Consider the following 11,832-nt stretch of genomic DNA (forward strand, 5'->3'; position numbering starts at 1 on the left):
TGGTGAACGTGGTCGATCATAAATTCTTGATGAAGCATATTGACAAATATATGTCGATCTGAGCGGTTGCCTGAGCTACATGATTTGCTAATACCCTTTTATCATACCATGTACAAATATATATATCCGATCACAATCACAAAGGTATTGATCAATTAAATTTTGGTTAAAAGTCTTTTTACAAAAGAGTAACAACAATTGTACACCTCAGTTATTGCGGTGGTGGGGAAATGAATGATTTGAAACTCAGTGTTGGTCACATGCAATGGTCATTTATACAATGAGAATTGTGTTATAGTTCGCATTTGTGTACTAAATAATTGCAGCTTGACCCTGAGGATGCATATTCAATTACCTTATATGGAAGTGCTACTGTGGTTGCTTTATGGCTAGCTTCAGCTCTTGTGGGTGCTGTTGATTCAATTCCATTGGTGAGTTTTGAATGTATAATCTGAGTTTCTTTTGGATAATCACTTTATATTCCTTTGATTTGACGATTTCCATGGTAACATTCAGTTCCCAAATTTGATGGAAATTGTGGGTCTTGGCTACACATGCTGGTTTAGCTCTCGTTATCTGTTATTCAAGGTAGCTAGCTAATTGAGTGTGATTTGAGACTCTAAATAATCGCCAAGGGAAAAAAATAACAGTTCTTTTTACTTCTTGCATTTGGCAGAAAAACAGGGAGGAGTTGGCTGCTCAAATTCAAGACCTTAAGCAACGACTTGTTGGCTTAAATGATGAGCTTAGAGATCGTATTTCGTCTGGGTCTAATTTGGACTTTAAAGTTCGGTTTTAATGGATTTATTTTTGGTTTGATTTAATATTTAAGTTTCAGATGTTTGTAGTTATTATATTATTTATATCAGCTTTTATTATTATCTAAAAAGAATATAAAATAAAATAAAATAAAATCGGTATAGGGTTCCTTAGTCATTAGCATTCAAGTTGTTTCTTAGACAATCTAAATGGTCAAGATTCAAGTTACTTCTTAGACAATCTGAATGTTGTTTCAGAGTACAGTCCAAAGGTGCTCATGGTTATAATGAGCTGGGTTGAAGTTGGAGTTCAAAAAAAAAAAAAAGTTCAAGCTGGAGTTAACCCAAATAGATCGTTTTATTATTTAAAAAATAATAAAATATTTTTATTTAAATTTAATTAAAAAATATATTAATATCAAATTAGTTTTTCTGACTTTTTATTAGTATACTAAATGGCCCGACAAGCTTCCAATGCTAAATGCTTTTAAGAACATAGAAATGCTCGTCATTTCAAATATAGAGCACTCGCAAGGCATGGTATACTTCATCCATCGTTGAGACCTGTAGCAAATCATAGTAATACAATGACCAACCTCTACTAAGCATTTGCAAGGCATGGTATACTTCATTCTTCGTCGAGATTAGTAGCAGATCATAGTAATACAACGAGCAACCTCCACCAAGACAAAGAAATATGATTTTTATCATACATAAAATTAAGGAATAGTTTGACTTTCCCATTAAGTGTACACTCCCAATGGTGAACGTTGCACAAAATTACGAACTTGGAAAATGCATTTGGGAAGGCTCAGTACAGACATTATAGGTGGTGACACACCTTAAAAATAGACTGGTTAATGACCATGGATAAAATCTAGAAGTATTATTTGAAGGATAAAAGCTTCAATAGATCGAAGCTAGCAAATGTTAGGTGAGGCGTTAACATAAGTGGATTATTGGTGTGTGATAAAGCCTAGAAATATAATGCGTCAGACAGAGTAGGAATAATCCTATCAGGATAAATCAAGGAGCCAGATCATTTCCTTCACACTTATTGTAAGTGTTGAAAATGCAATTGGTGAAGATCTCTTGGCGAGATGTGATGAAAATGAAAATGAAAATGAGAATGAGAAAGGTGTTGATAATAGGGTTGTTGATGTGCTGGAGTTCATGCCGTTAATTACTGTTGTCAAATACGAGATCCTTTTAAAATCATGGAGAGAAATTTCAACATTCCTGTGATAGACCTAATTGCTTCAGATGATGAGGATGTCTTAAGACATACCCTTTTGAATAATTATTTTAATTTTGAGGAATTTAGAGACATTATGGTTTTAACACAAATAGGTCAGGTGCGTGTTTAAAGTTTACCATCCATTGTCTCTTTGTATTTTAACTAATAAGTTTATATTTTATCCTTGTAGGAAGCTCTTCTAGCAAAGGATCATTGGGTGACCCACCAGAAGATAACCCCCTAGAAAGCAACACGGACATACTCAACGAAGGGAATATTAACAGAGAAAAGGTCTAAGAGTAGTGGCTCGAATCCTGCAATGAACCCTTTCAAAAAGCAGTAGTAATTGTTGAGAGTCAAAATGAGTCCCATAAAGAGCCTAGCTCACGACAACAGGGGTGCACAACCGCAAGAAGTAAGAGAATCGCACCCTCAAGACAAAAGGGAATATCGTCAAAAAGGATAAAGGATGTAATAGTCCGTTTTTAATGGTGTTGAAAATAGTAGTTTTGAAATCTCATTTTCGACAAGTGAGTTCATAAATATTATTAATTAATATTAATAATATTTATGAGGTTAGTATAAGGTTTAATTAAATTTTGGTTCTTCAATTTTGTTAATTGGATAGTTAATTAAGGTATAATGACTAAATTGTAAAAGTGGTAAAAGTTAATCATTATAAAATTTTAATTAATTAAAGGACCAATTGAGTAATTGGACCTTCCAATTATGTTAAACGGTAGTGGGGATGAGTTGTAAACCATCAAAAGTGTTAATTAAGCTTAAGTTTAGTATATTATAGGTTAATTAAGTTAATTATAATTAATTAATAAACTAATTAAATTATATAAGCCAAATTAAAAGAAAATAAAATTCATGTCTCCTCATCTTTCTTCTCCACCGTAGCTAAGAAGAAGAACTAGGGTTTCAAACATTTCAATCTTTAGTTCTTTGATTGGTAAGCAATCTCAAGTTCGTTTCTTATAATTTTTATATTTTTGAGGTCCCAAGAGCTTGATTTATCTAACCCGAATACCAATTTGTAAAATTGGTAAAGTTTTAAAAAATTTTCATTGTTGATTTCTTGAAGCTTTTGGTATTAAATGGATAGATTTTAAGCTTAGAACTGAAAAGTGACTAATTTGTAAAGTTTAATTGCTAGTTTTTGAACATAGGGATTAAAGCGCATAAATTTCAAAATTGATGTTATATTTCTATAATATTTTATAGTATAAGGCTGTAGAATGATGAAATTGAGATTGGTTTTGAAATTGAAACTCAAATTTGAAAGTTAGAGCAATTTCGGTTATAGAGACTTAATTGAATAAAATGTAAAACTTTAGGGGTATTCGAATGATGAAATTGAACTTTCACATGCATATAATAGATTATTATAATTTTTTAAAATTTTATAAATTGAATTGAATTATCGTTTAGATCGGGAATTGAACCAAAACGAGGATAATTTAGGAAAAGGTAAAAAATTACTGATTAGTCCTTATAATTCAACTTGTCTGTTGATTTAATTAGGTAAGTTCATATGGTATGATTGTGACTAATTATATTTTATACTTGAATTGCAAATTTGTGTATGTTTGACTGTAATTTGAATTGCTTACGGTTTGGTACAAAAATGTGAGATATAAAATAAATGGTAAAGAAACATATATATATATATATGGTAAATGTGCTCGAGTGAACATATTAAAGGATAGGAAATGATTGGCATGCAAATAGGGTTTATTGCATGCTAGTACGAGATATATGTGCTGGTTCAGAGTTATCACTAATTATACCAGAATCTAACATTTGTTGAGGATTACCAAGTTAAATATCTCTACGGAGACCCCAGTGTGGTGGAGGGACGTATTGTTATATGATTATATGTTGCCTACAGGCTTTGCACTTCGGTGTCTTGTTGTGATGTAGTTATTGCTCTAACGAGCAATCTAGCGTGGTCTAGTTACCCATGTATCTGAGTGTTTATTATAGTTCATTAGACTAATTGGTTAATGAAAAAGAGGAATGGAAGCAGTATGAAATGAGTTCAGTTTTCCAATGATTATATGATAACTTGACTATGTGAATGATACTAAATTGAAATAAAATGTTAAATTTCGAATTGCTATATGACTTGGTTGTATGATGAACTCACATTATTGTTGTGAATTGCTATATAGGCAAGTTACATCAAGTTAATTATTATAATATGTTTAATTATAAAAAGAGGTAAGTGACATTTTAATACCTATGAACTTACACAATAACCCCGTGTTTACTGTCCCGACGAACTAAACTGGTAGCCATAGTCCAACTATAGTCTTACACCTTAGGTGTTCCCTGTGTTTAGTGTCCCGACAGACTGTCTAGGTTGCCATAGTCCAACTATGGTCTTACATCTTTTTACCATGATGTCATAGCGTCATTCATCCATGGTCTTACTCATTTCCATCATGATGTCATAGCATTTTTCAACTATGGTCTTACTTATTTTAGGTATAGCCTCCAATCGGTCCTATTTCCTAGCCATAATCTTTACTCTTCTCATCTCATTCCATCCATTCCTCCATTTCACCATCTTATACATTGATGCTCGAACACTAACGTGTTCCCTCCGCAGGGCCCGGAGCTTCAAATATCATAGGTTCACACAGTAAAACCATATGGCAGTATCTAACAGAATCATCATATTTCTTTTTCCTAACTTCCTCTAACTCGTCATTAATCCCTTTTAAATATTCATTTTTATCATGCATTTAAACTAAAATGGCAGACACTCATAAACTTGTGAAAGCATGCACCATGCCTTTGTAGTTCTAGGTTTGAGTACAGAAACTCACCTGATGCTTATTCGCCTTGTCCATTTAGCTTTCCCGAATACCAAAGCTTCTATTCTCTTAGAAACAACTTATTGAATCCTTTATTTTTTAGACTTAAACCTCACAATCATTGCCCCATACAAATCTTTACAATAACATTGCTTCCTCGGAGTAACCATAGAGGATGAAAAAGAAGAAAACAAAATAGATTTGGAGAAGAAGTCTTTCGGGAAGTCATTTCTCAGTTATTTATAGCCCTCCATGAGCGGTCTCCAATCGTATATCAACCATTCATCCATAATAATTTTGTCTCCCATAAAAAAGATAGATTGGTTCTAATTCAACCGAACTAGATTTGGTTTTCAACCATATTTCATTATGTTCCTAATTTTTCTTGAGTTTTCAATAGAAACCGCTAGTTTGTAGACTCTTTCAATTTAACCCCATAAATATTCTAAATTCCTGGGTTTAAATAAATTTGGGTGTGACACTCATAATCCCACCAAAATTCTTTTGAAAGTAAGGAAGTGTCAATGTTGGTTTAAAAAGGGCTAGAAATAAAGCACCAGTAAGAAGTGGAAACATATTTGCACCTAGCACCATTTTGAATGCTCATTTATCTACTAATTCATCTAGTGGAGGGAGGAAAGTTGAGGGTCAAGCAATAAGTATACCTTAGACTGGGTCAAGGTATTTTAGGTTTGCATCCTAGAAGGGTCATGGGTTTACTGAGTAGAGTTGGCAATCATTCATATAACTATTTTCCCAATAGGGATAAGATTGTTATTAAGTTCCCTTATACCGTTTCTAGGGTATTTGCCAACTAGGACATTAGCTTACCTAGGGCAACCAGTAATGCTATGCTTCCTTGTAGGTAGTAGACATGATAGATTTGTTGGCAATGTTGTTTTTTGAACAAGACCTGGTGATAGGGGACAGCGAACCAAGATTATATTCAAGTTGTTCGATTCGAAAAAAGATTCAAATCTAACATGAAAAGAAGAAGCCAAACAGATTTAGGAAAATAAAAAAAAACAAATGAAGAAGAAATCTAGGAACAAAAAATAAACATTCAAATCAACAAAACCAATAAAGAAATAGAAAATTAAAAGTGGAAGATGGATCGAATAAATCGATGGATATGGATAGAAAATAGTTGTCCAACTGAACCTTTTAAGATATAAACCCCAAAAAATTCAATTAATGGCTATAATCAACACTCCAATAAATAATCCTTAACAAATTGAAAGATGAAGAATGGATTCCCACTGCTCCTTAAAGAAAAACGAGAAGAAAAATCATTTCTAAAAATCTCAAGAAAGTAATCTTGCACAAAAGAAATTAACTGCCAGAGTTGAAAATTTTATTAATGAATCAATCAATCTAATGCCTTTAATGAATAATGAAGAGGCCTTTATATATATATGCTAGCTATTTACATCCATGTAAAACTCTCAAATATAATGAAACTCTAATTAATCTGAACAAGAAATAGTTTTAGTAGAACTAAACCTTCTTGCTAATTAAGAAACATAAAAATCCTAAACAAATTTAAATATTTAAAAATATCCTAAAATTCAATATAAATAAATAATAAAATCTAATAGATACAATATTGGGCTCATATATAATCAAAGCTAGGCCTTAAACTCGAACCCAATTCATTTTAAACTCAAATTAAAGCACGAAACTCATAATGTCCTGTAATAATCCCGTCCAGAAATTATGCTCGCACAATCTTCACTAAAATAGTCATAACTTGAGCTCCTGAAATCAAAACTGAGTGATTTAAAGTGCACTTTGAAGCTAAGAGATAGATATTTGAATTTTATAAAGACATATCAACCTATAAATGCTTGGATCCCATCCAAAAAGTCGTTGCAAGTCAACTAATTTCCAAAACTTGAAATTTGGCAACTTTGGTGAATGGACTTTAATAATTTTCACCCCATCCTTGTATGTATCACCTGGACGTGATTAATGATTCGAAGAAGATAATGTACGAGTAAAGTACTATAGTTAATAGAACTAAGAAAGAAATATGTTGAGCTAAAGAAGAGAGCATCCACAACAAAGAAGATAGCTTTAGAGGCTAATAAGCTTACTGCTTATAGCGTTGCTTGAGAGATGGATTCAAAAACACAACTAGAAGATCTAAAGAAGGAGAAGGAAAAGTTAGAGAAGGAAAAATCAAAGGCTGAGTCTAAAATAAAATTCTTGAAAAGTAAGGTTGCGTCCTTAGAGTTTGAATAGGCTAACAAATTGGAATAGTTGAAAAGTGAGCATTCGCAGCAATTGAAAGCTGCAAAGTCTATTCACCTTAAGAAGGATGGTTAAGTTGAAGCCAAACTTCAAGAGAATGAGAGCGAGCTTGCACAATTTGAGGTCAAAAAAAGAAATGATTTTGTTGATTTTAAGGTTCACATTAATGTTAACATTTGCAAGGTAATGCTTGTGATCAGACTCGACACTGTACTTAGCATCCAAGCTACAAGGAGACATTGTTTTTAGAATCGGATTAGATTGGTTGGTTGGACCGAGAACTAGAGAAAATGCTTGCCTATAATAAAGGGTTAAATTGGTTAAACCATGAACCAGTTGAATTGGGTTAAAAAATTGGTTGAACCAATTTTCTTTTTTTTAATACTTTTTAATTTTTATGTTTTTTAAATATTTTTTTCAATTAAACCAAACAAATTGATTGAACCGAAAACTAGTGGTATGATCGGTTTGACCATCGGTTTGATTATGTAAACCTTGCCAAGATCTCTTACTTTGCATGGATTTGACCTAGAAGGTCTTCTAGGAGAAGAAGTAGATTTTGATATCTTAAACCCTTGGAAAAGTCTTGGGATTCTTTTGTGGAAGAGTGGAGAAATTCTAGGAGAATTTTCATGGAACCCACCACTCTTTAACAAGGGCTTGCGACCTTTTAGCCTTCCACAAATTGACACAATTATCGATGTAGATGATGATGCCAAAAAGGATTAAAATACTCATGGGAATATCCTTACTCCTATTGAGGATGCCATTTGTAATAGCTTGTTTTTCAGTGGTACCAAAAACGGTGGTTTCAAAACCCCGTTCTCCGATGATCAAGTCTGTAAATATTATTAATTAATATTTACGAGTTAATTATGGTATTATAATTGAATTTTGGTCTGACGAATTTGTTAATTGAATAGTTAATTACGATACAAGTATTTCGACCCTAAAGTCAGTGGTGTTGAAAAATGAGGTATTGAGACCTTATTTTTGTAAATCGAGCCCATATATATTTTTATTAAATATTTATAGAATTATTGTATTGTTGAAGTAGTGACTAATTAAAGTACAAAGACTAAATTTTAAAAGTGGTAAAAGTTAATTCTAAGGAATTTTAATTAATTGAAGGACCAATTGAGTATTTTGGCCTTTTTATTAGAGTGGAAGGTGGTGGATGATCACTAGCTATGTTAATTAGGATTTTTAATTAGTTAATTAAGCTTTAGTTATTACAGTAAAACCTCTATAAAATAATACCATTGGGACCCAAAAAAATATTATTTTATCGAGGTTATTAGTTTATCGTTAAATAAATATTTTATTAATTTATCGATAAATTAATATTTTATTAATTTAGAGAATATTTCATACTTTATGCATGAGATTTTTTTTATCAAAACCCAATATGCATGTAGGTGCTGTTGACACCATTTTTTGGATGGAAAACGGGGTCGACTTGGTTTTTGCTGAAAACGAAAAAAACGGGAGTCGCCACCAATCCTTTTTGATGAGGTGTGATTGGGTCACCTCGTAAAAGTGGTTGTTTTTAATAAACGGTTTAATTTTATTAAAACAACGAGTTTGGTCCAAGAAATTCAGAAAAACGGGTTCGGGAGTCGGTTACGCACGAGAAAGGATTAGCACCCTCAATACGCCCAAAATTGGTACCTAGTTGATTACTTAATGTCTTAAGGTCGAAAATTGAAAACTTTGAAGAATTTTAAAAATACGATCCTTGTATTAAAATGTTGAAAATTTCTGAGAAAAGGGGGCATATTTCACGCTATTCGAGAAAGAGAATCATATCCAGTAAGTTAGGACACAATGTCTCGAATTCTCGATACGCGAATGAAAAATGCTTATTTAAAAGATATTTAACTATCTTGGATTAAAAAAGAGATCACGACCAGTAAGTTAGGAAACGATCCTTTTTTAATTCCCGGTATCGTTTAACTTGAGTCTTAAAAAAATTCGTGCAATAAAGTTTAAAAGAATATTCAATTGTTTAAATCAAATGAAGAAATCGCAACCCAATACGTTAGGGCACAATTTCTCAAAATATTAAACATTGAATATTACATTTATTTTGAAAAATTCTTGTTTCGAGAAAAAACGTGTCACATCCAATGCGTTAAGACACAACATATTGAATTCTCGATAACGAGCTTTTTATCATTTTTAAAAGAGTAATCTCGATTATTTAAGTTCAACGAAGAAAGTCAGAACCCAATACGTTAGGGCTCGATTCTCTCGAAGATCCAAAATACTGAATATTACTTATTTCTAAAATTTCTTTTTCGAAATCTAAATAAAAATGGGTGTAATGGAATAACGATGATAATGATATAAGTAAAATAATAATACGAGCAATAGCATCAAAGATAAGATAAATAAAAGAGGACAAATCAATAGCATACAAAAAACAAGCCCATAAACAAATAAAATTAAAATATCTTTGAAATAATAGATGCACACGAACAAATAAATAATCATCAAGTAAAACAATAATAATAAAGAGAATACATAAGAATTATAAAGAATATAAAATATGCATGTACATATATACATATACAACAAGGTTTGAAATAAAAAAATGAGTAAATAAAAAGAACTAAAGCATCCCATAAAAATATTGATAAGCAAATAAATATATATCAAATAAAACAATCGATAACAATATGAATTACAAAAAAAACAATATTTATGTATGTATATCTATGTATATATATAAATTATAAGGCTTAAAAAAAGTATGTATATTTAAAATATGTGGGTATACATATATAAAGTATAAAATACAAATAATATATAAGTATATATATATATATATTAAAGTACATAAAAATATAAGTACGTACATATATAAAAAATTAAAAATGTATATATATATATGCTAGTATGAATACATATAACAAAATCTAAAAATGGTATAAGTGGATAAATAATAATGAGGGAAGTAATAATAAATGTAATAACAAGAATAATAATAATAAGCTTAATAATAATAATAATAACAATAACAGGATTAGATTGAAAATAAAACAAAATCCCAGGGGAGAAATCAGAAAAAAAAAAGCAAAAGATTAATTTGGGATACGCGTGAAAGGAGGCGGACCAAAAAAGGAAATATCCCATCCTTCCCGACGCAACACTTTAGGCGGGACTAAAATGAAACAACTATAAAACAAATGGCCAAATTTAAAAATCTGAAAGGGATCAGATTGCGCCCTATTGCATAAACGGAGGGGCTGAATGTGCAAATAGCCCTTCCAAGCCAGAACACGCGGATCCCTTTGCCGGAGCGGGTTGGATTTTCGGGCCAGGAGCTAAACGACGCCGTTTTGGCGTTTTAAAGGGCTGAGCAAAACGACGCTGTTTTGCTTCCCTATTTAAACCCATTTTTTTTCCAAAAACTTTCATTTTTCCTTCTTCTCAAAAAAAATCCCCAAAAATCCTCTCAACTTTCCCCTTTTCTCTCTGAGGCCGGCCAAGGGTCCGGCCGAGAGCCACCGCACCGACCGCCGTCCTCCGGCGCCGGCGCCACCGTGCACGGCGGCGGGGAGACCAAAAGTCTCTTTTTTTCTCTCCGATGACTCTCCTCGGCCTTCTAAGCGCGCCGGTGACGTAAAAAAGGGTAAAAGGCTTCTTCTTTTTTTAATCTTTTTTTAAAATATATTTTTGTGTAAAAAAATAAAAGAAATAAACTTGTAAAAAACAATAGTAACAGTAGAAAAAGAAAAAGGAAAACCGGTCAGAAATGAATGTTCAACCCCTTTTTTATTTCTCTTCTTTGTAGAAAATAGGGGCTGAACCCCTTACAATCTGTTTTGAATGGCCTTTTGTAGCCATTTTTTACAACCAAAATCCCTATTCTACTGCTATTGTGTCTTTTCTTTTGTAGGTGGAGCAGGTGAGGGCGTCGGTGGCAAGTGGGAGTGGTGACGGGACGTATGCGGTGGCCAGCAGAGCTAGGGTGCAGAGGGCTGCGGTGCTAGGGTTTCTTTTCTGAAACCCTAGCTTGACTTTTGGGGAATTGGGCTCCGAATTTGGGCCTCGGGTTTGGGTTAGGCTAGTTGGGTTTATTGTATTGGGTTGTAACTGAAATTGGGTTATTTGGGTTTGGGTGGTTTGGGCTGAGTCTGTTGGGTTATTGGGCTGAAGTTTGTTGGTTTAGGGTTAATTGGGCCCGGGCATAAAAATTGGGCTTGTACAGGTGCAATAGATCAAAGTTAATTGGTTCATGTAACAAAAAAAAAGAGTTAATTAATTGGTTCATGTAGCCAAAAAGAATAAAGAGTTAATGGTTTCAAAATCCAATACATATATATTCATTGGATAGTTTAAAAGATTTATTATAAATAAACACATGTATGTATCAAAATATTGTAATTCATATAATCTTTTCCTCCATGACTTTTCATTTGAAAGGTTAGAAAAGTCTACATTGATAGATGAGATGAGAAAATCATTATGTAAGTTTAAAAAATGAGCATTTCTCTTCAAGTTAAAAAGATTTACAATAGTGGGTTCAACAAACATATGATCTCTTTGTTAGCCAATCAACAATATTAAATACTCTTAAAAGGTCATCTGAATATTTGTTAAAAGAGATAAAGAATAACAATGCTAAAAGGCACAAATTAGCCAAATATCCTGAATTAGAGAAGGTATTATATGAGTGGTTTCTCCAATATCAAGAGAAAGTAAACATAATTGGAGAAATTATTCAAACTAAAGCAAAAGAGTTTCTGCA

The 11,832-nt window shown here is 32.3% G+C and overlaps 1 protein-coding gene across 1 annotated transcript; it reads left to right on the forward strand.

Annotated features, from left to right (window-relative positions):
* Nucleotides 1-230: 230 nt before the first annotated feature.
* On the forward strand, nucleotides 231-11,088 carry LOC121215390 (protein CURVATURE THYLAKOID 1D, chloroplastic-like). Its single transcript, XM_041089847.1, has 6 exons — nucleotides 231-251; nucleotides 327-431; nucleotides 517-588; nucleotides 677-755; nucleotides 2,186-2,286; nucleotides 10,981-11,088. The coding sequence occupies exons 1-6, from the start codon at nucleotides 231-233 to the stop codon at nucleotides 11,086-11,088; spliced, it is 486 nt and encodes a 161-aa protein (XP_040945781.1).
* The last annotated feature ends 744 nt before the right edge of the window (nucleotides 11,089-11,832 follow it).

Source organism: Gossypium hirsutum, chromosome D03, assembly GCF_007990345.1.
Source record: "Gossypium hirsutum isolate 1008001.06 chromosome D03, Gossypium_hirsutum_v2.1, whole genome shotgun sequence".
Lineage (NCBI taxonomy): Eukaryota > Viridiplantae > Streptophyta > Magnoliopsida > Malvales > Malvaceae > Gossypium > Gossypium hirsutum.